The 26,332-nt window shown below is 47.2% G+C and overlaps 1 protein-coding gene across 4 annotated transcripts in view; it reads left to right on the top strand.

The window, feature by feature from the left end:
- Positions 1-26,332, top strand: part of DVL1 (dishevelled segment polarity protein 1) — a 533,415-nt gene that overhangs the window by 191,038 nt on the left and 316,045 nt on the right. For all 4 annotated transcript variants that reach the window (XM_063943028.1, XM_063943025.1, XM_063943027.1 and 1 more), the window contains exons 2-3: positions 18,510-18,579; positions 24,578-24,699. In XM_063943028.1, coding sequence (XP_063799098.1) covers positions 18,510-18,579; positions 24,578-24,699 — 192 coding nt within the window. The remainder of the gene's footprint in view (positions 1-18,509; positions 18,580-24,577; positions 24,700-26,332) is intronic.

Raw genomic sequence — 26,332 nt, forward strand, 5'->3', positions numbered from 1 at the left:
CTTCCTAGTGGAATTGGCCTTTACCGAATTTTGGAACCGGCAATCCAGCCGTAGAATGAGCCTGCGGAATTGTGTTACAGATCCAGCGAGCAATAGTCTGTTTAGACGCAGGAGCGCCAACCTTGTTGGCTGCATACAGGACAAACAGTGCTTCTGATTTCCTAACCCTAGCCGTTCTGGCGATATAAATCTTTAAGGCCCTGACTACATCGAGGGACTTGGAATCCTCCAAGGCACCCGTAGCCACAGGCACCACAATAGGTTGGTTCATATGAAATGACTAAACCACCTTAGGCAGAAAATGTGGACGAGTCCTCAACTCTGCTCTATCCGCATGGATAATCAGATAGGGGCTCTTGTAAGACAAAGCCGCCAATTCGGACACCTACCTTGCAGATGCCAAGGCCAAAACCATGACCACTTTCCAAGTGAGTAACTTCAATTCAACTGTTTGAAGAGGTTCAAATCAGTGTGATTTAAGGAACTGTAACACCATGTTAAGGTCCCACGGTGCCACTGGAGGCACAAAAGGAGGTTGGATGAGCCACACTCCCTTTACAAAAGTCTGGACTTCTGGGAGAGAAGCCAATTCCTTCTGAAAGAATATAGATAAACCCGAAATCTGCACCTTAATGGAGCCTAACTACAGGCCATATCCACACCTAACTGCAGAAAATGGAGAAAACTACCCAGTTGAGAATCATCCTTAGGGCATTCTTGGCTTCACACCAAGACACATATTTTCTCCCGATACAGTGATAGTGTTTCGCCGTTACCTCCTTCCTAGCTGTAATAAGAGTAGGGACGACTTCATCCGGAATACCTTTCCTAGCTAGGATTTGGTGTTCAACCGCCATGCCGTCAAACGTAACCGCGGTAAGTGTTGGAACACACAGGGCCCCTGTAGTAACAGGTCCTTCCTGAGAGGAAGAGGCCACGGATCTTCTGTGATCATTTCCTGAAGATCTGAAATCCAGGCCCTTCGAGGCCAATCTGGAACAATGAGTATTGTCTGCACTCTTGTTCGTCTTATGATTCTCAATATCCTTGAGATGCGAGGAAGTGGAGGGAACACAGAGACTGACTGAAACACCCACAGTGTCACCAGGGCGTCCACTGCCACTGCCTGAGGGTCCCTTGACCTGGAACAATACGTCCGAAGCTTTCTGTTGAGGCGTGACGCCATCATGTCTATTTGAGGAAGTCCCCAACGACTTGTCACCTCTGCAAAGACTTCTTGATGAAGTCCCCACTCTCCTGGATGGAGATCGTGTCTGCTGAGGAAGTCTGCTTCCCAGTTGTCTACTCCCGGAATGAAGACCACTGACAGAGCGCTTACATGATTTTCCGCCCAGCGAAGAATCCTGGTGGCATCTGCCATTGCTGCTCTGTTTCTTGTCCCGCCCTGGCGGTGTACATGCGCCCCGGCTGTGACGTTGTCTGACTGTAACAGAACAGGTAGGTTGCGAAGAAGATTCTCCGCCTGTCGGAGGCCGTTGTATATGGCCCTTAATTCCAGCATATTGATGTGTAGACCAGCCTCCTGGCTTGACCATTTTCCCTGAAAATTGTTTCCCCTTTGTGACTGCTCCCCATCCTCGGAGGCTCGCGTCCCTGGTCACAAGAACCCAATCTTGAATGCCGAACCTGCGACCCTCTAGAAGGGGAGTACTCTGGAGCCACCACAGGAGAGAGAGAGAGACCCTGGCCCTGGGGGACAGGATATCTTCCGATGTATCTGCAGATGGGACCCTGACCACTTGTCCAGAAGGTCCCACTGAAAAGTCCATGCATGGAACCTGCTGAATGGAATGGACTCGTAGGCCGCCACCATTTTTCCCAATACTCGAGTGTATCGATGAACTGACACTCTTTTTGGCTTTAACAGGTCTTTGATCATGTTCTGGAGTTCCTGGGCTTTCTCTACCGGGAAAAAAAACCCTTTGTTTTCCCGTTTCCAGAATCATGCCCAAAAAAGACAGCCGAGTTGTCGGAACCAACTACTACTTAGGTAGATTTAGAATCCAGGTGTGCTGTTGTAGTACTCTCAGGGAGAGAGACACGGTTTTTAATAAATGTTCCCTTGAACTCGCATTTATCAGGAGATCGTCCAAGTATGTGATACTTGTGACCCCTTGCTTGCGCAGGAGCACCATCATTTCCGCCATTACCTTGGTGAAAATTCTCGGAGCCGTGGAAAGCCCAAACGGCAACGTCTGAAACTGGTAATGACAATCCTGTATAGTGAATCTTAGGTACGCCCGATGAGGAGGATATATGAGGACATGAAGGTATGCATCCTTTATGTCTAGTGACACCATAAAATCACCCCCCCCCCCCCCCTTTCCAGGCTGGATATCCTTGCCTTGAGAGATTCCATCTTGAATTTTGAACCTCTTTAAATATAGGTTTAGGGATTTTAGATTCAGAATTGGTTTGACCGAGCCATCCGGCTTTGGGACCACAAACAGGGTTGAATAAAACCCTTTTCCCTGTTGAACTAGGGGAACCATGATAATCACTTGCTGTTGACACAGCTTTAGTATGGCAGCCAAAACTATTTTCCTCTCCAGGTAAGTAGCTGGCAAGGCCGATTTGAAAATCGGTGTGGAAGCACCTCTTTGATGAATTTGGTGGAGGCCGGGGAGGACATTTTTCTGTGAACTAGCCGTAGCCGGTGTTCTATTCCCTCTACCTCTACCTCTGGCGAGGAAAGAAAGCCACGCCCCTTTCTGAACTTACGCGACCGAAAGGACTGCATCTGTTATTAGGGTGTTTCCTTTTGCTGTGGGGGAACGTAATGCAAAAAAGACGACTTACCCGCGGTAGCTGTGAAAACCAGGTCCGCGAGGCTCTCCCCAAATAAAACTTCACCCTTGCAAGGTAAAGCCTCCATATGACTCTTTGAGCCAGCATCACCTGTCCATTGACGGGTCCGCAGGGACCTACTAGCAGAACCTGCCATGGCATTAGCTCTTGAACCCAAAAGCCCAATATCTCTCGCAGCCTCTCTCATATATAGTGCTGCGTCCTTGATGTGACCTAAGGTCAACACCATACTATCTTTATCTAGGGTGTCAATGTCATAAGACAAGTTATCAGCCCAAGCTGTAATTGCGCTACCTACCCAAGCCGACGCTACTGCAGGTCTAAATAGGGCTCCCGTAGTTGCATAAATTGATTTTAAGGTAGATTCCTGCCTACGATCCGCAGGATCCTATAGGGCCACCGTATCAGGGGACGGTAATGCTACCTTTTTGGACCAGCGCGTTAAGGCCTTGTCCAGTGTGGGCGAGGATTCCCACCGTAACCTGTCCTTTGAGGGGAAAGGATACGCCATAATAATTCCCTTGGGAACCTGCAGTCTAATGTCAGGAGTCTCCCAAGCTTTTTTTTTTTTTTTTAAATAAAACGGTCAGCTCATGAGTTAGGTTACTTTTCTTAAACATGCAGACCCTCGTGTCAGGGACAGAGGAATCCTCTGTGATATGCAAAACATCTTTTATTGCAATATTCATATATTGAATACTTTCGCAACTCATGGGTGCAACCTTGCATCATCCTGGTCGATACTGGAGTCGGAATCCGTGTCGGTATCAGTGTCTGCTAACTGGGTAAAGGGACGTTTATGGGACCCTGAAGGGTCCTGGAACACAGTAAAAGCCATGGGTTAATTCCCTGCTTGTCTTTGGACTCTGCTTTGTCCAATCTGTAATAAAGCCACATTAGCATTCAAAACATTCCACATGTCCACCCAATCAGGTTTCGGCTGTGCCGACGGAGACACCACCACCATCTGCTCTGCATCCTCCCTAGACGAGCCTTCCGCTTCAGACATGTCGACACACACGTACTGACACCCCCACACACACTGGGATAAATAAATATGGGGACTGACCCACAATAAGGCCCTTTGGTGAGACAGAGAGAGAGTATGCCAGCACACACCCAGCGCCACAATATATTGAAACCAAGGTCCCAGCCTAAATAGCGCTCAAATAAATGTGCCCCCTCGTTTTTGCCCCCTGTTATTGTTCAGCAAGAGAGAGTCCGGGAGCACTTCTCTGCAGTATGCTGTGGAGAAAATGGCGCTGGTTAGTGCTTGAGGATCAAGCCCCGCCCCCTCGACGGCGGGCTTCGGTCCCGTTCAATTTCTTTATACTGGCGGGGATTTTATACTATACTGCCTCCGCAGTATCTGAGACCTGTGCCAGTGCTGTTTTTGAGGTAATAATTGCTGCCCAGGGCGCCCCCCCTGCGCCCTGCACCCGTACAGTGCCTTCTGTGTGTGTGTGTGTGTGTGTGTGTGTGTGTGTGTGTGTGTGTTGGGAGCAATGGCGCGCAGCGTTACCGCCGCGCGTGTACCTCATTGAAGATCTGAAGTCTTCTGCCGCCTTTGAAGTCTTCTTTCTTCTCATACTCACCCGGCTTCTATCTTCCGGCTCTGTGAGGAGGACAGCGGCGCGGCTCCGGGACGAACGGCGAGGATGAGACCTGCGTTCCGACCCTCTGGAGCTAATGGTATCCAGTAGCCTAAGAAGCAGAGACTATCATTTAAGTAGGTCTGCTTCTCTCCCCTCAGTCCCACGATGCAGGGAGCCTGTTGCCAGCAGTGCTCCCTGAAAATAATAAACCTAACAAAAGTCTTTTCAGAGAAACTCAGTAGAGCTCCCCTGCAGTGCATCCAGTCTCCACTGGGTACAGGAGCTAACTGAGGTCTGGAGGAGGGGCATAGAGGGAGGAGCCAGTGCACACCCATTCTAAAGTCTTAAAGTGCCCATGTCTCCTGCGGAGCCGTCTAAACCCCATGGTCCTTACGGAGTCCCCAGCATCCTCTAGGACCTAAGAGAAATGAGTACTGTACATCTTAGATAACAATATGGTTCTTATAGCACATCCTCCTTGTTGTGCTCATAGAAACGTTTACAAGACTACTTTCTCCCCCATGTGACTGCTGTTGTAACCTAGGCAACGCTACAGAGCAGACAGCACATCCTACATGTTGCACTGACAGAAATATCTGTGGCACCATCTGCTCCCTCAGGTTACCTCTGCTACTAAGATTATGCACAGTTTATGCTATGTTGATATCATACTTACCTGGGACTAAAAGGACACAGACTAGAATTGTGTTACACTCATACTTGCCTACCTGACCCTCTCCATGAGGGAGAAAATGCTCTGTTCCTGGACTTTCCTGGTAATGTATGATTGCCATCACCTGTGGTGAAACACCTTTCTTATCAATTAACTAGCTCACAACAGGTGATGGCAATCATACATTACCAGGAAAGTCCAGGAACAGAGCATTTCCTCCCTCATGGAGAGGGTAAGGTAGGCAAGTATGGTTACACTTACCATGAACCTCGTCTTGCCCATTTTACTAAAAATTGAGCAGGATGCAGAAGAGTGACTCACTCTTCTGGGAGTCCATGGGTGCTCCCCGAAATTCAGAAATCTCCCACATGAACTGCGACATTAGGCAAGTATGTATTAGACCTTATCAGGCAGGACAGAGATAATGGTCATCAATGACAGACAGTATCATTATATGTGGCCACACCCTATTGCAAATACAGAGGTCATTTCTGCGCAGCATGCAGATAGAGGAGGTGTGCCTATAGCAGCTTTGGGGCATGGCTGCGCCTCCTTTGAGGCCTGGAAACCAAGACAAGCCTGGGATCTGGGTTAATTGTACCCACACTCCTCCTACCTCTGGGCATCTCTGTTATTTACCTTCATTTAAACCCTACTAGTCCCAGGGCTAATGCAGGATATATAAAAAGCAGATTCCAAATGTTTGATTTCAAAATAAAGCAGATAAAAAAGGAAATGCAATATAAAGTAAGCTGTACATTAAATGCCCCACATCAACAATAGCTCACTTTAGCTAAATCTGTTTTGACCATCTCACCAAATGAATATAATTCCTTTTACATTAATACAACTCTACAAAATGAGTACTAAGCACTATTAATATCCAATTAAATAAAATTACAGTCACATCACTCTCAGCAGCTAAGGAATTTATTTTCCACCATTTTTAAATCACAGAAAGACTGGAGCCAAAATATAAGTAAGAACCATCACACAGAGCTAAAACAATAGTAAGAATAATTATGTCCATTGTGTTTATACCAAAGTTCATTAAAATGTATGCATATGCCCACAAAAAAATTAGTATTAGAGTGTAGTGTTTTTTTGTATTTTTTTAAATACTGCAGTCACTGACTGGGAGGTCCCTAGAAGCTGTGTCCTCCTTCTAAATTACAGAACTGTTTTGATTAAAGTGAGAGGGATTACATAGAAACATAGAGTTTCTCTGACGTCCTAGTGGATGCTGGGACTCCGTAAGGACCATGGGGAATAGCGGCTCCGCAGGAGACAGGGCACAAGAATAAAAGCTTTAGGATCAGGTGGTGTGCACTGGCTCCTCCCCCTATGACCCTCCTCCAAGCCTCAGTTAGATTTTTGTGCCCGAACGAGAAGGGTGCAGGCTAGGTGGCTCTCCTGAGCTGCTTAGAATAAAAGTTTATTTTAGGTTTTTTATTTTCAGTGAGTCCTGCTGGCAACAGGCTCACTGCATCGTGGGACTAAGGGGAGAAGAAGCGAACTCACCTGCGTGCAGAGTGGATTGGGCTTCTTAGGCTACTGGACATTAGCTCCAGAGGGACGATCACAGGTTCAGCCTGGATGGGTCCCGGAGCCGCCCCCTTACAGAGCCAGAAGAGCGAAGAGGTCCGGTGAAATCGGCGGCAGAAGACGGTCCTGTCTTCAACTAAGGTAGCGCACAGCACCGCAGCTGTGTGCCATTGCTCTCAGCACACTTCACACTCCGGTCACTGAGGGTGCAGGGCGCTGGGGGGGAGCGCCCTGAGACGCAATATAACAGATATACCTTAGGTTGGCAAAAAGAAATACATCACATAGAGCTCCTGGGCTATATGGATGTATTTAACCCCTGCCATTTTTCCAGAAAAGAGCGGGAGATAAGGACGTCGTGAAGGGGCGGAGCCTATCTCCTCAGCACACAAGCGCCATTTTCCCTCACAGCTTCGCTGGAAGGACGGCTCCCTGACTCTCCCCTGCAGACCTGCTACAGAATCAGGGTAAAAAAGAGAAGGGGGGGCACTATTGGCAGCTAATAATAAAAACAGCAGCTATAAAAGGGAGTAACACTTATATAAGGTTATCCCTGTATATATATATAGCGCTTGGTGTGTGCTGGCAAACTCTCCCTCTGTCTCTCCAAAGGGCTGGTGGGGTCCTGTCCTCTATCAGAGCATTCCCGGTGTGTGTGCTGTGTGTCGGTACGTGTGTGTCGACATGTATGAGGAGGAAAATGATGTGGAGGCGGAGCAATTGCCTGGGTTAGTGATGTCACCCCCTAGGGAGTCGACACCTGACTGGATGATCGTATTTAAAGAATTACGTGACAATGTCAGCACTTTGCAAAAACTGTTGACGACATGAGACAGCCGGCAAATCAATTAGTGCCTGTCCAGGCGTCTCAGACACCGTCAGGGGCCCTAAAACGCCCGTTACCTCAGTGGGTCGACACAGACCCAGACACAGATACTGAGTCTAGTGTCGACGGTGAGGAGACAAACGTAATGTCCAGTAGGGCCACACGTTACATGATCACGGCAATGAAGGAGGCATTGAACATTTCTGACACTACAAGTACCACAAAGAAGGGTATTATGTGGGGTGTGAAAAAACTACCAATAGTTTTTCCTGAGTCAGATGAATTAAATGAGGTGTGTGATAAAGCGTGGGTTTCCCCCGACAAAAAACTGCTAATTTCTAATAAATTTATTGGCACTATACCCTTTCCCGCCAGAGGTTAGGGCGCGTTGGGAAACACCCCCTAGGGTAGATAAAGCGCTCACACGTTTATCTAAACAAGTAGCGTTACCGTCTCCTGATACGGCCACCCTCAAAGAACCAGCTTATAGAAGGCTGGAAAATATCCTAAAAAGTATATACACACATACTGGTGTTATACTGCGACCAGCTTTCGCTTCAGCCTGGATGTGCAGTGCTGGAGTCGCGTGGTCGGATTCCCTGACTGAAAATATTGATACCCTGGACAGGGACAATATATTGTTAACTATAGAGCATTTGAAGGATGCATTACTATATATGCGTGATGCACAGAGGGATATTTGCACCCTGGCATCAAGAGTAAGTGCTATGTCCATTTCTGCCAGAAGAGCATTATGGACGCGACAGTGGTCAGGGGATGCGGATTCCAAACGACATATGGAAGTATTGCCGTATAAAGGGGAGGAGTTATTTGGGGCTGGTCTATCGGACCTGGTGGCCACGGCAACGGCTGGAAAGTCCACCTTTTTACCCCAGGTCACCTCACATCAGCAGAAAAAGACACCGTCTTTTCAAACTCAGTCCTTTCGTTCCCATAAGTACAAGCGAGCAAAAGGCCACTCATTTCTGCCCCGGGGCAGAGGAAGAGGAAAAAGACTGCACCATGCAGCCGCTTCCCAGGAGCAGAAGCCCTCCCCTGCTTCTGCCAAGTCTTCAGCATGACGCTGGGGCTTTACAAGCAGACTCAGAGACGGTGGGGGCCCGTCTCAAGAATTTCAACGCGCAGTGGGCTCACTCGCAAGTGGACCCCTGGATTCTACAGGTAGTATCGCAGGGGTACAAACTGGAATTCGAGGCGTTTCCCCCTCGCCGGTTCCTGAAGTCTGCTCTACCAAAGTCTCCCTCCGACAGGGAGGCAGTTTTGGAAGCCATTCACAAGCTGTATTCCCAGCAGGTGATAATCAAGGTACCCCTCCTACAACAAGGAAAGGGGTATTATTCCACGCTGTTTGTGGTACCGAAGCCGGACGGCTCGGTGAGACCAATTTTAAATCTGAAATCCTTGAACACTTACATAAAAAGGTTCAAATTCAAGATGGAGTCACTCAGAGCAGTGATAGCGAACCTGGAAGAAGGGGACTATATGGTGTCTCTGGACATCAAAGATGCTTATCTCCACGTCCCAATCTACCCTTCTCACCAAGGGTACCTCAGGTTTGTAGTACAAAACTGTCATTATCAGTTTCAGACACTGCCGTTTGGGTTGTCCACGGCACCTCGGGTCTTTACCAAGGTAATGGCCGAAATGATGATTCTTCTTCGAAGAAAAGGCATCTTAATTATCCCTTACTTGGACGATCTCCTGATAAGGGCAAGGTCCAGGGAACAGTTAGAAGTCAGAGTAGCACTATCTCAGGTAGTGTTACGTCAGCACGGGTGGATCCTAAATATTCCAAAATCGCAGCTGATTCCAACGACACGTCTACTGTTCCTAGGAATGATTCTGGACACAGTCCAGAAGAAGGTGTTTCTCCCGGAGGAGAAGGCCAGGGAGTTATCCGAGCTAGTCAGGAACCTCCTAAAACCAGGCCAGGTGTCAGTGCATCAGTGCACGAGGGTCCTGGGAAAAATGGTGGCTTCTTACGAAGCGATTCCATTCGGAAGATTCCATGCAAGAACGTTTCAGTGGGATCTACTGGACAAATGGTCCGGATCGCATCTTCAGATGCATCAGCGGATAACCCTGTCGCCAAGGACAAGGGTGTCTCTTCTGTGGTGGCTGCAGAGTGCTCATCTACTAGAGGGCCGCAGATTTGGCATTCAGGATTGGATCCTGGTGACCACGGATGCCAGCCTGAGAGGCTGGGGAGCAGTCACACAGGGAAGAAATTTCCAGGGCTTGTGGTCAAGCATGGAAACATCTCTTCATATAAACATTCTGGAACTAAGGGCCATTTACAATGCCCTAAGTCAAGCGAAACCCCTGCTTCAGGGTCAGGCGGTATTGATCCAATCGGACAACATCACGTCAGTCGCCCACGTAAACAGACAGGGCGGCACGAGAAGCAGGAGGGCAATGGCAGAAGCTGCAAGGATTCTTCGCTGGGCGAAAAATCATGTGATAGCACTGTCAGCAGTGTTCATGATGGCGTCCCGTCTAAACAAGAAACTTGACAGGTATTGCGCCAGGTCAAGGGACCCTCAGGCAATAGCGGTGGACGCTCTGGTAACACCGTGGGTGTACCAGTCAGTGTATGTGTTCCCTCCTCTGCCTCTCATACCAAAAGTACTGAGAATCATAAGAAGGAGAGAAGTAAGAACTATACTCGTGGTTCCGGATTGGCCAAGAAGGACTTGGTACCCGGAACTTCAAGAGATGCTCACGGAAGACACGTGGCCTCTACCTCTAAGAAAGGACCTGCTCCAGCAGGGGCCTTGTCTGTTCCAAGACTTACCGCGGCTGCGTTTGACGGCATGGCGGTTGAACGCCGGATCCTGAAGGAAAAAGGCATTCCAGATGAAGTCATCCCTACCCTGATCAAAGCCAGGAAGGATGTAACCGCAAAACATTATCACCGCATTTGGCGAAAATATGTTGCGTGGTGTGAGGCCAAGAAGGCCCCTACAGAGGAATTTCAACTGGGTCGTTTCCTCCATTTCCTGCAAACAGGACTGTCTATGGGCCTAAAATTAGGGTCCATTAAGGTTCAAATTTCGGCCCTGTCGATTTTCTTCCAGAAAGAACTGGCTTCCGTGCCTGAAGTTCAGACATTTGTAAAAGGGTACTGCATATACAGCCTCCTTTTGTGCCTCCAGTGGCACCTTGGGATCTCAATGTTGTTTTGAGTTTCCTAACGTCACATTGGTTTGAACCACTCACCACTGTGGACTTAAAATATCTCACATGGAAGGTGTCGATGCTGTTAGCCCTGGCTTCAGCCAGGCGTGTGTCAGAATTGGCGGCTTTATCATATAAAAGCCCTTACTTAATTTTTCATTCTGACAGGGCAGAATTGAGGACTCGTCCTCAATTTCTCCCTAAGGTGGTTTCTGCATTTCACATGAACCAACCTATTGTGGTACCTGCGGCTACTAGGGACTTGGAGGACTCCAAGTTGCTTGACGTTGTCAGGGCCCTGAAAATATATGTTTCCAGGACGGCTGGAGTCAGAAAATCTGTTTATCCTGTATGCACTCAACAAGCTGGGTGCTCCTGCTTCTAAGCAGACGATTGCTCGTTGGATTTGTAGTACAATTCAGCTTGCACATTCTGTGGCAGGCCTGCCACAGCCAAAATCTGTAAAAGCCCATTCCACAAGGAAAGTGGGCTCATCTTGGGCGGCTGCCCGAGGGGTCTCGGCTTTACAACTTTGCCGAGCAGCTACTTGGTCAGGGGCAAACACGTTTGCTAAATTCTACAAATTTGATACCCTGGCTGAGGAGGACCTGGAGTTCTCTCATTCGGTGCTGCAGAGTCATCCGCACTCTCCCGCCCGTTTGGGAGCTTTGGTATAATCCCCATGGTCCTTACGGAGTCCCAGCATCCACTAGGACGTCAGAGAAAATAAGATTTTACTCACCGATAAATCTATTTCTCGTAGTCCGTAGTGGATGCTGGGCGCCCATCCCAAGTGCGGATTGTCTGCAATACTTGTATATAGTTATTGTTACAAAAATTCGGGTTATTATTGTTGTGAGCCATCTTTTCAGAGGCTCTTTTCGTTTATCATACTGTTAACTGGGTTCAGATCACGAGTTGTACGGTGTGATTGGTGTGGCTGGTATGAGTCTTACCCGGGATTCAATATCCTTCCTTATTATGTACGCTCGTCCGGGCACAGTATCCTAACTGAGGCTTGGAGGAGGGTCATAGGGGGAGGAGCCAGTGCACACCACCTGATCCTAAAGCTTTTATTCTTGTGCCCTGTCTCCTGCGGAGCCGCTATTCCCCATGGTCCTTACGGAGTCCCAGCATCCACTACGGACTACGAGAAATAGATTTATCGGTGAGTAAAATCTTATTTTTGACATCAGATAAGAACCACTTAGCCCAGTGGTTTCCAAACTTTTTTGAATCACGGCGCCCTAGATTATCAGATTTTTTTTCACGGCACCCTTAGGCCAAAAATTTCTTATTGAGAAATTTAGAAAGAAATATTGCATTAAGTAGATCGCGTTTATATGTCATCCTTAGGGTCAGTTGTGTGGTTAGGGACAAGATTTGCTTCTGTTTGGCCACATATTTTATGACTGGCAGCCACCAGCACTGGTTTTGCCTATTATATTGACCATGAATAATTTGAATTGGTCCTGGACCACCAACCTTGGGCACCCCTGCAAGTGTCCCGAAGCACCCCAGGGAGCCACGGCACACAGTTTGGGAACCTCTGACTTAGCCCATCTAGTCTGTCCCTGTAAACAAAAACAAAAAGAATGCACCCATGTGCAAATAGGCTGCTAATTAAGTATAGGTGGAAGTGAGTGTCACCCACACTCAAGACAGAAACATTTGACGTGAGATACCACCACACAGAAAAAGCGCACAGATATAGGGATACTTAATGCATGGACGATTAGCCCCTTTACACAGTTCCTTCTTGGTGCTTTGTTCCTAATTTGCATTCCTCATTACCTCAACAAAATAAGGATAGGCAATAGTGTAATACTGACACAATGATTCAATCAATATTCATAAATTGATGACTCGTACTGGAACTCTCGGTCTGCCAGTCCGGCAGACAATAGGGCCCAATGGGAACAACCGCAACAGAAATCTGAGCACCAGAAATTCTTAGCAGTAATGCTAACCATTACACCATCCGTACTGCCAAAAAATGGATTTTGGTGAACTGTTAGCACTATCAGCTTGGAAAAGATATCATTGCAAGTAAGCACTGGGAGAAAGGGGTGGTATTCAGTATGCCGGCTGTTGGGATCCCGGCGGTCAGTATACCAGCGATGGAATCCCGACACCCGGCATACCGACAACTATTCTCCCTCTTGGGGGTCCACGGCCCCCCTGGAGGGAGAATAAACAGCGTTGCACTTGTAGCGCGCCACCGTGCCCGCAGCGTAGTGAGCTCGCAAGGGGCTCATTTGCACTCACCCAGCTGTCGGTATGCTGGCGGTCGGGATCCCGGCGCCGGTATACCATACTACACCCGTGAGAAAGCTTAAAGACATTTTTTAACAACAAAAAAAAAAGTGTGCTAATTTAATAAGGGGTGAGGGGGATTACTCCCCAGAGGTGTATATAAGGGAGGAAATAGCCCCTTAAAAGTTTTGTAAAAGTTTTTACTCTATAATTTTTGCAAATGTTTACATCAGCTAAACAAGTAGGTAACACGTTAAGTCCTGCTGAATGTAGAATTCTGCTTCCTTTATTCTGGAGACAACTACTCCAGTAAAGAGAGAAGAGCCAGGGAGTTGAGGCACTCTGGCTATGCCTGACCTGACTTGGCTAGGCTGTACTCTTACTTGACATTCCCCACACACTACTTTGTAATACACTTTATTGTTCCCCTAATCCCTTAACAGGCCTTTTTATGTTTAGTGGATTCTGCCCATTGATTTTTAAAGTGTAGGCGTTGAGTGAGCAGCTGCTTGACCACTTTACTTTATCTAAATAAGACAGGATTTGTCCCCTCCATTCCTTCCAGTGTTTGTACAGATAGTCTAAAACCTTGTGCAAAGTTGGAAGACAAAGAAGAGAGTGTTGTCTAACAGAATGGTTGCATCCATAGCTCCTTCCTTAGTTTTATACATTTGTAACCTTTGACCTAGGTAAAGTAGATTAGACGTATAAGCAGGTAATTTCCATGGGGTCTTTTCATACTTATATACCATCTCTAGTCTAGTGTAATAAGATGAGCTTGGGTCATTAGTCCTCGTTCTGGCTGCAACTTACTCCATCATTGCCATTTCCGAGTGATTTGTGCATGCGCACTGGAGGTGTCCCTGGGAACAGTGCCGTTTCTTGCGGCGGGCGAGCCGTGCAACTGCACGGGGCGCCCGCCGCGGCACTTCTTGAGCACTTTGAATCCCCCCTCCCTCTCCTCCCAAGTGCCCAGCTCGGGGGGCGGGGTTTTGCGGAATGACGCGTTTGCATCGCAACGTCACGACGCAATCGCGTCATTCCGTGAAACCACGCCCCCCCGAGTTGGGCACCCAGGAGGAGGGAGAAGGGGGAGCCAAGCCGGCCGGCGCTGCGCAGACGAGGGAGAGGCGGCTGAAGAGCGGGAAGAACCGCTTCAAATGTAAGTCAGCCCCTCTCCCTCTCTCTCCCTCCCTTCCCCCCCCCCACCACCTACCGTACGGTGTAAAATGGGGACACCTGTCTGCCGGAATGTGTAAAATGGGGACACTTGCCTGCCGTAATATGTAAAATGGGGACTCTTGCCTGCCGGAATGTGTAAAATGGGGACGCAGTCTGCCGGAATGTGTAAAATGGGGACTCTTGCCTGCCTTAATGTGTAAAATGGGGACACTTGCCTGCCGTAATGTGTAAAATGGGGACACTTGCCTGCCGGAATGTGTAAAATGGGGGCACGTGCCTGCCGCAATGTGTAAAATGGGGACACTTGCCTGTCGTACTGTGTAAAATGGGGGCACGTGCCTGCCGCAATGTGTAAAATGGGGACACTTGCCTGTTGTACTGTGTAAAATGGGGGCACGTGCCTGCCGCAATGTGTAAAATGGGGACACTTTCCTGCCGCAATGTGTAAAATGGGGGCATGTGCCTGCCGCAATGTGTAAAATGGGGACACTTGCCTACCGTGCTGTGTAAAATGGGGACACTTGCCTGCCGTGCTGTGTAAAATGGGGTCGCGTGCCTGCTGTAATGTGTAAAATGAGGACTTTTTTTTTTATCCTGAGGTGGCCGTGATGATGAGATCAGATGAGACCACGCCCATCTTAACAAAGCCACGCCCATTTTAACGAGACCACCCCTTCCTTGCCGGGAGCACACGCGCATGCTTTTCCTCTTTATATCTATGGGGGGTGGGGGGGCACATTTTTTATTATGTGAATGGGGGGGGGGGGCGCGCATTTTTAAATCTCGCACTGGGAGCCAAATTGGCTAGAAATGGCCCTGATTGTTCTCTAGATAAACCTGATCTCCTCATGCCTTTATAGCAGTCTGTAATGTAATAAATGCAATTTATTCTTATTTAACTTTTCCTATACTTACGGAAATATTTTTATCTTACTATTTCAAATTACCCTGAAATGTCTCTCACTCTTCCTCTATCCATAGGATAAGGCTCAAGCTCTTTCATTGGCCCTCAGAAGTACAGTATCTGGCCTCTCAATGGTGGTCATTCTGAGTTGTTCGCTCATTGACGTTTTTCGCAACGCAGCGATTAGGTGGAAAATGCGCATGCGCATGGTACGCAGCGCGCATGCGCTAAGCACTTTCACACAAAACTTTGTAGATTTACACAAGCTCGAGCGACGTTTTTTCAACGCTCGAGTGATCGGAGTGTGATTGACAGGAAGTGGGTGTTTCTGGGCGGCAACTCAGCGTTTTCAGGGAGTGTGCTAAAAACGCAGGCGTGCCAGATAAAAACGCAGGAGTGGCTGGAGAAACGGGGGAGTGGCTGGCCGAACGCAGGGCGTGTTTGTGATGTCAAACCAGGAACTAAACGGACTGAGGTGATCGCAAACTAGGAGTAGGTCTGGAGCTACTCAGAAACTGCAAGAAAATATTTAGTAGCAATTCTGCTGATCTTTCGTTCGCACTTCTGCTAAGCTAAGATACACTCCCAGAGAGCGGCGGCCTAGCGTGTGCAATGCTGCTAAAAGCAGCTAGCGAGCGAACAATTTGGAATGAGGGCCAATGTTTGATAGCATTCACTCTATGTTACCAAGAGGGAGATCTATCAAATTTGGGAGAGAAAGATAAAGTACCAACCAATCATCTTTTAACTGTAGTGTCTAGCGCTTTGCAGTTTTTATAGCTATGTATAGCGAGCTGTGTTTTATTATAACTTTGATCATGTACATTATGCATGCCGCGTGCACAAGAGCCTTTGCGCACCTGGAGTTAAGGTGCATTAGCACACATCTGAAGTGAGCAAACCAAAACAGCACATTATGTTTCATTATTGGAATCATGTTCGTAAATCAGGCCCTGATTAGTTCTCCAAAATGCAGGAGCAAAATGTTTACAAGCCTTATTTTATGATTTTTTTTAAATAATTTTGGGACATATTTATCAGTATTGTTTTACTAAAATAATGTGAAAACAGGTGTAATTTGAAATGCGATCAGGTCAGATTTATTATTGTGAAATTGTAATACTACTGGAGGGAACCTCACTAAACTAACGCCATCTTCAGATGGCCAAGGCTTCTCTCCGTTCAGCAGATGGGATCTGTGTGCAGAGAGGGAGATCGTTCCCCCATTCTCCTGCTCTGCTGAGAACTGATGTCACTGACAGTGAGTGAGCTGAGTGGGCTGAACTGCAATCCGTCCAGCAGCTAACCCATCCCTTACCCAACAGATTGGGACATCTGGCTATGCAGAAAGATAAATGTTTGTAATAGAAAAATAAAAAATAGCTTGCCTGCATACAGGAATTGGTGATCGGTGGGCTGGTTCTGTAACCCGATAAGCTTATCTTTGTGGTCAGTTGAGGAGTTGAGGTGCTGGCTGGGAGCAGCTCAGTTGACCAAACAACTCGGTGCACCAGGTTACAGATGGTGCTCAGTGATCCCTGAGTGAATGTAAGCTATTTATTATTTATTTTCTATGGCAGACATTTATTTTCTTTCTCCATGCAGCCAGTGTCCTATCCGACACAGGCTGCATGATGTCTCCACACACTGCACTTTACGACTGGGCATGTGCAGAGTGTGCCTCTGCAAGTGAAGGCTTTCACTTTCTCGAAAGCCTGATGCGGACACATTGCCAGGACAGAGCTTTCTTGCAAACCTGGCATCCGAATATTGATCAGTTGTGCTAAATTTAAACATATTGCATTACGAATCTATGCAACATATTCGGGGAGCAACCACATTTTAAATGCAAATTTTGCTAACTGAAACTTTTTTCCCTTCGGCATACATTGATCATGTTGCTGCAGAGTCTGCCAGAACATATTTTATTATGATAAGCCACGAATCCTGTTTGCCGCAACATTTCCCCCAAAGACAGAATAGTTTTGTTTAGTGGTGCAGGTCTCTGGAAGTTGTCTTGGAACCCAGTTGTTATGAATGCTAGGGAAAGCTCGCCATTCCGTCCTGTCCTGTAACTTCGGAAATAATGTTCCATACACCATAAGTGTTCCTGGATGGCATATTGTGGCATACCGGCTGTTACTCAATGTCTGCTGTAAGACATACGATACATAAAATACACATACAAGTTTCAGTATCCTTTTTTTAAGCACCCTGTAGGTTCCTCATTTAATTCTGGAGACCAAAGGCAAAGGCTTTCCTATTGGCTAGGTTTGCTAAGTGATTGTAAAGGGGATCAGTATGATTTGCCGATGGACGGGATGCCAGCGGTAATTATACCGACATTGACATCCCGTTCATCAAAATCCTGGCAGCCCCCCATTAAGCCCCCTAACCCTCACCTTTTCCCTACCATAACCCTCCCTTGTGGGTGCCTAACTCTAACCCTCCCGGGTGGTGCCTAATCCTAACCCTCCCCGCTTGGTGCCTAACACTAATCCTCCATTCCCCGCTGCCTAAACCGAACCCTCCCCGCTTGGTGCCTAACCCTAATCCTCCATTCCCTGCTGCCTATACCTAACCCTCCCCGCTTGGTGCCTAACCCTAATCCTCCATTCCCCGCTGCCTAAACCTAACCCTCCCCGCTTGGTGCCTAACCCTAATCCTCCATTCCCCGCTGCCTAAACCGAACCCTCCCCACTTGGTGCCTAACCCTAATCCTCCATTCCCCGCTGCCTAAACCTAACCCTCCCCGCTTGGTGCCTAACCCTAATCCTCCATTCCCCGCTGCCTAAACCGAACCCTCCCCGCTTGGTGCCTAACCCTAATCCTCCATTCCCCGCTGCCTAAACCGAACCCTCCCCGCTTGGTGCCTAACCCTTCCCTCCCCTTCTATGTGCCTAACCCTAACCCCCCGTTTCCGGTGCCTAACCCTAACCTTTCCTGTGATGCAGCCTAAACCTAACCCCCCTTCTGCAGCCTAAGCCTAACATTTCCCCCCCCCCCCCCGCGGCAGGAAGGCAGTGCGTCCCGCTCTTAGGACGATCGGGGTGCCAGCTGTCTGTATTTTGACGCCGGCATCCCGTTTGGTGTCAGTATAGTGACGCCGGATTTTTGTCCTCCATCGGGATCCCGACTTCGGTATATTGACCGCCGGGATGCCGTTCGTCGGGAAACTAACTGCTTCCCTTGTAGAGAATTTTCTGACTACAGTATCATTATAGTGACGTCATATCTACTCAAAATATATTCATTAATCAAAGCCACATTAAACAAGTAATTATAGACTGTCTATCCTTGTACTGTTGTCAATGACTTGTCAACATATTATAGTGATGACAGCTGTCTTGTTGAGTCAATTGACAGGGATTACAGAAGGAGAGGATACTTGGCTATGAAAAGACAATATATTTCTGGAGGTTATATAGGAGTGAGAGTCAAATAGCTGTTGAGATGACAAAACATTCAGGCACTAATTCTTGTGTTACATCAATCTTTCAGGGTGGTCAAAGAAGAGATTTCAGATGACAACGCAAAGCTCCCGTGTTTTAATGGAAGAGTGGTGTCCTGGGTGAGTGTACTGATAAAGGAGGGATGGGATATTACCATACTCTGTGAGTCAGAGTCTATGTCACATATAGGAATTAACCACAAACTGCATCACCCTTGTATTTTTGATGACATTAAACTTTGAAGATATAAAGGTGTACGATAAACCATATAAAGCATTTGACAGAAGAAATGCAGCATCCTATTGGAGAGAGAGTGCTACATAAATAAAATTATTATTATTATTATTATTATTATTATTTTAATTTGAAATAATAATAAGAAAATGATGATGATCATCATCATCATCATCATTAATAATAATAATAATAATAATATCTTAACATTGCATTTTGTGAATTTTTGTTTTATGGAAAAAGTAAATTAAAAGTTCCAACAACTTTGTTGTTCATTTTCATATTACATGATATTCCGTGTTATCAGACAGAAGAGGAAAGTGGTGACATATATTAGGTTCATTGTAAAGCATTTTGGCTATAATACGTTCTGCTATATGTGTTTGCAATCCTCCAGGTAACACTGGAATATTTTCTTTTCTTTATCCCATTCTGTGAAGTGTAACCGTGTACCCCTCCTCAAAACAACAATGTTGTACGCACCATGGTTCAGTATGGGCTTAACAACAGTACTTTAATATGAAAGTGACTTAAAGGAACTACCGTATTAACCTGAACCTGTGGCAGGGCAAATGTAATAAAATAGATCTTTGAGCTGCACCTGTGGAACAATTAAAGAAAAAAATAATGATTAAACCAAGGGCCGGTGCTAGGGTGTTCGGCGCCCTCCTGCAAACTATAAAATTGCGCCCTCTGTCCCTTAACTCATAAAGGGTCAGCGTCACAAAAGAGGGGTGTGGTCTCACATTGAAGGGGTGTGGACACACAATAGCACCTCACAATAGTACCTCCAATTAAAATTACGCCCCACTGTAGCACAATCTTTTTCACATTACACTTCCCGTAGTCCCCATGATTCATATTACACAACATAGTAGTGTCCCTTATACTTATGTCCAGCATTGCCTGGTTTTTTTAAATTTATTTTAAGCTATTATCCCCAGCACTGCCAGAGGCTATTTTATCCTTTTCTCTTTTTCCTCCTCTCTCTCTCTGTACCCCCTTTCCCCATCTATTTTCCATCCCCTTGTTCCTCTTCTTACTCCCACTACATTGGGCATTATAGGGAGAGTGAGGGAATGGACGCTGACAGGGAGTTACAGGGAGGGTAAGGGCAGGGACACTGACAGGGAGTTAGAGGGAAGGAGAGGGCAGGGACACTGACAGGGAGTTAGAGGGAAGGAGAGGGCAGGGGCACTGAAAGGGAGTTACAGGGAGGGTGATGGCAGGGGCACTATTCCTTTGATGCAGAGCAGCCCACAGGGGAGACGGAGCTCGAGACTCAGAGAGGACTCGGAGCTGTGCTAGTGTGCAGGGACAAACGCAGGATTTTCTTGGGGCGGCAGGGGGGGGGGGTTCCATATGAGTGCGTGTATTTTTATATAAGTAGCTAGGTCCAGCATTCAGTGGATCTCTCCACATACACTCGCTGGGTGCCCTCCGCAGATACCAGCAAGGACTCTGGGACATGTAGCAGCAAATGGAAATGGTGGCACTCCGGTCTATTACAAACCAACTCGTAACACAATGGTGCAACACAATCAACATTTCGCTCTTGAGTGCACTTTTTTATGTTCTGTTACTCTTGAAAAAAAAAGCGCATTAAAGAGCTGAAACATTGATTTAACACACCATTGTGTTCCGAGTTGGTTTGTAATAGGACAGAGCGCCACCGTTTTTTTTTTTGCTATTTACATACACACACACATACAGCATAAACACCATGTACACCGACCCACCCCCATTCTACACTGTGTATACCCACCTTATCCCTCCCCCCTATTGTACACTAAATGTTAATGGTGGTTTCTTACTTACTCCCTGTTGTTGTGACAATAAACACATGCTGCAATGAATGCCCCCTTTCTTCCTTGTAGCCTGTGCAGGCTCCACGGCAAATTGTCTAACCATAAGACAGGAACAAGTGCGGAGCTCAGTGCCTCAGTAATCACTTAGCTGTGCTGTTGTGATGAGCATGAAGATGGTCTACGGCTCTGCGCAGCGGGACAGAGAACTGATTGCCAGTGGTGGTGGTGAGCTGCCCCTCCCCTCACTCGTGGCCGGACCCCACTCCCAAACTCACGATTGGATCCCCCTTCCCCACTCACGGGTGCCCTCTTCCCGCTCACTCACCTTATGCTAAATCCAGCCCTGGCTGCCACGCATGTGCGGCAGCTCTGATGACTGCATGGGTTGCGCACGGCAAGTTCAGAGACTGCTGAAAACATTGTGGTCTGACTCAGGGGGGGTTTCTAGGTATTTAGAACCCCCCCCCCCTTCCCCCCTTGCGTGCGGTGGTCCTCCTGGGCGTGCGTGCGGGAGGCGCATGTTATATTTCTGCGGCACATCTCTTCATGTTGCCGGCTGCCGCTGCTGCCTGTGATAAGTGTTACAGGCGCTGGCAGCAGCCGGCAGCAACAGGCACGACAGTGCGGCTCCATCTATAAGGCGGCAGAGAGGGGGTGCCACTCTTCATGCTGTCGGCGCCGCTGCTGCCTGTCAGAGTGACAGGCGCTGGCAGCCGGCAGCAACCGTGCACAAGGTAGCAGAGCAGGAAGAGCGCCTCTCCGACCCGGCGCCTCCCGGCATTGCAGACCTTGCTGAACGGGTAGCGCCGGGCCTGATTAAACCAAAATGTAGGCCTAGCAAGAACTGTAGAACAAATATTTCTGGGCACTAGGTTGGTGATGCTCACTAATATTTAGTAAAGTATAACTGAAGATTCTGGTTGCAGAGAGGGGAATAAGACAAAAAAAACTCTTGTTTGGGGCACTCTTAAGCTTATCACAAATATTTCCCTATATAAAAGGAACACCTCAATAGATATGTCTAAAATTAGTATTAAATATACGTTAGTTGAAATTACACTGTACAAATAAATATTTCCAGTTATATTATGGCTTGGCGAAAATATAAGAATCCCTTATGCACAAATTATCAAGGTAGGTACAAATTTATAGGCTCATTTATAAATGGGCCTAATTCAGACCTGATCGTAGCAGTGCATAATCTTGCACGGCTACGATCAGCCACCCTGACATGCATGTCTGGCCCTCTACTCCGCCGCACAGATACAAAAGAATCGCACGGAAGCAATGCTTTTGTACCTGAAGAGTAGCTCCCCACCAGCGCAGCTCCTGCACACTGGCAGGGAGCTACTCATCTCTCTCCAGGTCGCAGTGGCTGCGTGTGACGTCACGTAGCCCCCCCCCCCCAGCACTGTCCGGACACGCCTGCGTTACCCGGACCACGCCCCCAAAACGACAGCCCAACGCCCCCCTCCCGCCCAGTGAACGCCTCTGCCTGTTAATCAGTGGGCAGAGATGCCTGTCGCATCTCTGGCATGCACCGGCGCGCTGCGGTGCCGGAGCATGCGCAGTTCAGACCTGATCGCCCGCTGTGCAAAACCACAGCAGCAATCAGGTCTGAATTAGCCCCAATGGCCCTCATTCCGAGTTGATCGCTCGCTGACGTTTTTCGCAGCGTATCGATCAGGCTAAAAATCGTCTGTTCTGCGCATGTTTATGGTACGCAGCGCGCACGCGCGAAGTACTTTTACACAAAACTATGCAGTTTTACACAAGCTCGAGCGACGCTTTTCAGTCGCTCGAGTGTTCGTAGTGTGATTGACAGGAAGTGGGTGTTTCTGGGCGGCAACTCAGCGTTTTCAGGGAGTGTGCTGAAAAATGCAGACGTGCCTGATAAAAACGCAGGAGTGGCTGGGGAAACGGGGGAGTGGCTGGCCGAACGCAGGGCGTGTTTGTGACGTCAAACCAGGAACTAAACATTCTGCAGTCATCGCAAGGTCGGAGTAAGTATCGAGCCACTCTGAAACTGCTTGAAATTTTTTAGTAGCAGTTCTGCTAACCTTTCGGTCGCACTTCTGCTAAGCTAAGATACACTCCCAGAGGGTGGCGGCTTAGCGTTTGCACTGTTGCTAAAAGCAGCTAGCGAGTGATCAACTCGGAATGAGGGCCAATGAGTGATAAATTTCACTGTGAGTGATAAATTGCACCAGCCAATCAGCTCCTAACTGCCATGTTACAGGCCCTGTTTGAAAAATGTCAGTTAGCAGCTGGTTGGCTGATGCAATTTATCACTTACAGTGAAATTTATCACTCATTGATAAATGAGCCTCTTACTCTCTCAAGGGATGTATAGGTAACCCAGAGTTCTTTTATAGGTCAGAGTCACTATGGGGTATATTCAGTTGAAGTTGAAAGCTGCCATCTGTCGAAAAGACGTCAGTTTTCGACTTTTTTAGGTCGGAAGGGGTTCCGACCTATTCAATCTAACCCCAAATTATTCGACAAGTCGAGGAATTTGACTTGTCGAAAAGCATGTGGATCGGCGGAATAGCTGGCGATCCACGTGCTTCCTTTTCGACCATCTCAAATCGACTTTAAAAAAAGTCGAAGTGAGATGAAGGAGCAGAGACGGGGAGAGCCGCGGGCAGCCAGATGGGGAGAGCAGCGCCGGAGGATGTCACAGACCTCGCTTGCTGGAGCCGGGTGGATGCTGCCGTGAACGAAGGCTGTGATGCAGGGACGGGAAGAGGAGGGACGGGGAGAGGCAGAAAGACGGGGGGGGGGGGGGAGACGGTGGAGAGCCTTGGGCAGACGGAGGAGAGCAGCGCTACAGCAGCGGCCATATAGTAGCGCTGCTCTGCCCGCGGCTCTCCCCCGTCTAAGCTCCCGCATCTCAATTCAACTTTTTTTCAAGTCGAATTGAGAATGCATTGAATAGCCCAGGTCGGATCCATTCCGACAAATGAATGTCGGAATGGATCCGACTTCAATTGAATATACCCATATATGACAAATAGGTTAGTATGATGACACTGATAAAAATTTTGGAGCCTAATTGGTTATAACGGGGTCTAAATAAATATTATATTAGACAGTGTGGGGTCTTCTTCAGGTGCACGTTAATGACATCTGTTGATGGTACTGTAAGTCATAAGGTCTTGAATATTCTGAGACTGTGGGAGTGATTTAGAAGTGACCGCTATTTGGAGTGAGGCTAAAATATGCTAATGCAACAGGAGGCACCTGAAGACAGATCAAATCACCATCGCAACCATCGGTCGCAGCATCGGCCATATCAGTAAGGCAACTCAGAATAGCCGTCACAGCACTGTTGCAGAGGCCAGTAAATCTGTGTGGGAAGACACAGACCCTGACCTCGCCACTGCCAGAAAATGGGCCACCTACCTGTCTCCAAATGGCTGCAGCTTCACTGCTGACACTGCGTAATCATCGGGAAACTGTAACGATATCAAAACTGCTTCCATCTCTGAATCAGTCCTAGTGAGACCATTTTCATTTTTTAGAGCACAGGGTATGACCAGCTTGTGCCATCTTTTACACTTCCATGGTACTGCTTGGCTATTATTGCTATCTGTCTTTTCTGTAAAGTGAGAGTAAGGTTGTGTGTTAACAAATGGTATTAACGTGCATGTTTTGTTGAATAAGAGAGGAGTATGGGAAGACACTGTACCATAGCTCTATTGACACAGGAGCATCACAGTACCCAGGGGGTTGAAGTACCGGCAGTCAGACCGTGTTAGAAGAGGGTTGAGCAGGAATATTGCAGTACAGACATCACCATATCACAGTATTCTATTCGGACCAGTATGATATACAGATATGGGTTTGATCTTCATTCATTTTAACGATTTCAAATAGCTGAAAATTTACCTGATTCGATGATTGGTTTTCAAGGCTAAACCACACATTTACTAATATAACAAAATGAATATTAAAAATCATCAGTAAATGTGTGTTTTACCCCTGAAAACCCAACTTTGATTGAACTCGATTTTCATCAGTTTGAAATCGATAAAAATTCATCTGAACTGTTTTGTTTTTTATTTTTCCACAGTTGGTTTTAGCAGAAAGCTCACATTCAGATGGTGGATCTCAGAGCACAGAAAGCCGAACAGAACTTCCTCCTCCAATTGAGAGAACAGGCGGTATTGGAGATTCACGCCCACCATCTTTTCAGTAAGAAATGTCCTATGCTGCAGTCTTTTTCTTAAATGTAATCTACAGTATGTGTACACATAAAATTCTGGGTACATTTTATTCAATAAAAAACAAATTCCCCACCACACTATAATGGGCCAGTAAAAGAGACATACATCCTGACATACATTTGGGCGCTGCGGATCTCTTGTGGCGCCATATAAATAAAGGATAATAATCCTACATGTTAATAGTAAGGCAGAGATCTCATTTACATACATTTGCAGACATATGGCAAGTTTCCACCCACTGCAAGGTGTCTCAGCTCTGGTGGTTCTACACTACATGGTAATAGCACCACTTTGGGTCATATATTTATGTCTTTCTAAAGTGAGAGCCAACTCACCAAAAGGCACCCCAAGTTTCTCCAATATAGCACTACAAGGATCAGCATATCCTCCAATGACAGATCCCATCCATGCCTCTCAGATCAGTGATACACAGAATGGCAGTAGCTTGAATCAGTTTATAGGCACGTAACAGGTGCACATGAGGAAAAAATCTAGGGGGTCATTCCGAGTTGTTCGCTCACAAGCTGCTTTTAGCAGATTTACTCACACTAAGCCGCCGCCTACTGGGAGTGAATCTTAGCACCTTAAAATTGCGAACGACGTATTCGCAATATTGCGATTACACCTCTCTTAGCAGTTTCTGAGTAGCTCCAGACTTACTCGGCATCTGCGATCAGTTCAGTGCATGTCGTTCCTGGTTTGACGTCACAAACACACCCAGCGTTCGCCCAGACACTCCCCCGTTTCTCCAGCCACTCCCGCGTTTTTCCCAGAAACGGTAGCGTTTTTCCGCACACACCCATAAAACGGCCAGTTTCCGCCCAGTAACACCCACTTCCTGTCAATCACACTACGATCACCAGAACGATGAAAAAGCCGTGAGTAAAATTCCTAACTGCATAGCAAATTTACTTGGCGCAGTCGCACTGCGGACATTGCGCATGCGCACTAAGCGGAAAATCGCTGCGATGCGAAAAAAAATACAGAGCGAACAACTCGGAATGACCACCCTAATTCCTTCAGAAAACTGGATAGGATAGCAAAATAGATTTACTTCTACATAATAACACAAATGAGACTTTGTCCAAATGGATGTTTTTTTAATGTATATATTTTGATGGTATTTTTTTAAGATGTATCATATGGGAATTCAATGTCGATTCAAAACGCTACTTCACCCAATAATGACACAAAGTAGGAAGCAATATAGGGCCTGATTCAGATCTGATCGCTGCTGTGCGTTTTCACAATTATTATTATTATTAACAGTTTCTTATATAGCGCAGCATATTCTGTTGCGCTTTACAATTAGAACAACAGTAATAGAACAAAACTGGGTAAAAACAGACAGACAGAGGTAGGAAGGCCCTGCTCACAAGCTTACAATCTACAATGCGCAACAGGCATCGCCAAACAGCAACAAGCTGGTGCGAAAATTTCAGTCACACAGCCATTCGCAAGCTGGTTGACATGAAGAGGGCGTTTGTGGGTGGTAACTGACCGTTTTCTGGGAGTGTCAGGGAAAACGCAGGTGTTCCCAAGCATTTTCAGGGCCGGTCTGTGACATCAGCTCCAGCCCCGATCAGCCTGTTCTTTTCACA

The sequence above is a fragment of the Pseudophryne corroboree genome, chromosome 10 (genome assembly GCF_028390025.1).
Source record: "Pseudophryne corroboree isolate aPseCor3 chromosome 10, aPseCor3.hap2, whole genome shotgun sequence".
Classification (NCBI taxonomy): domain Eukaryota; kingdom Metazoa; phylum Chordata; class Amphibia; order Anura; family Myobatrachidae; genus Pseudophryne; species Pseudophryne corroboree.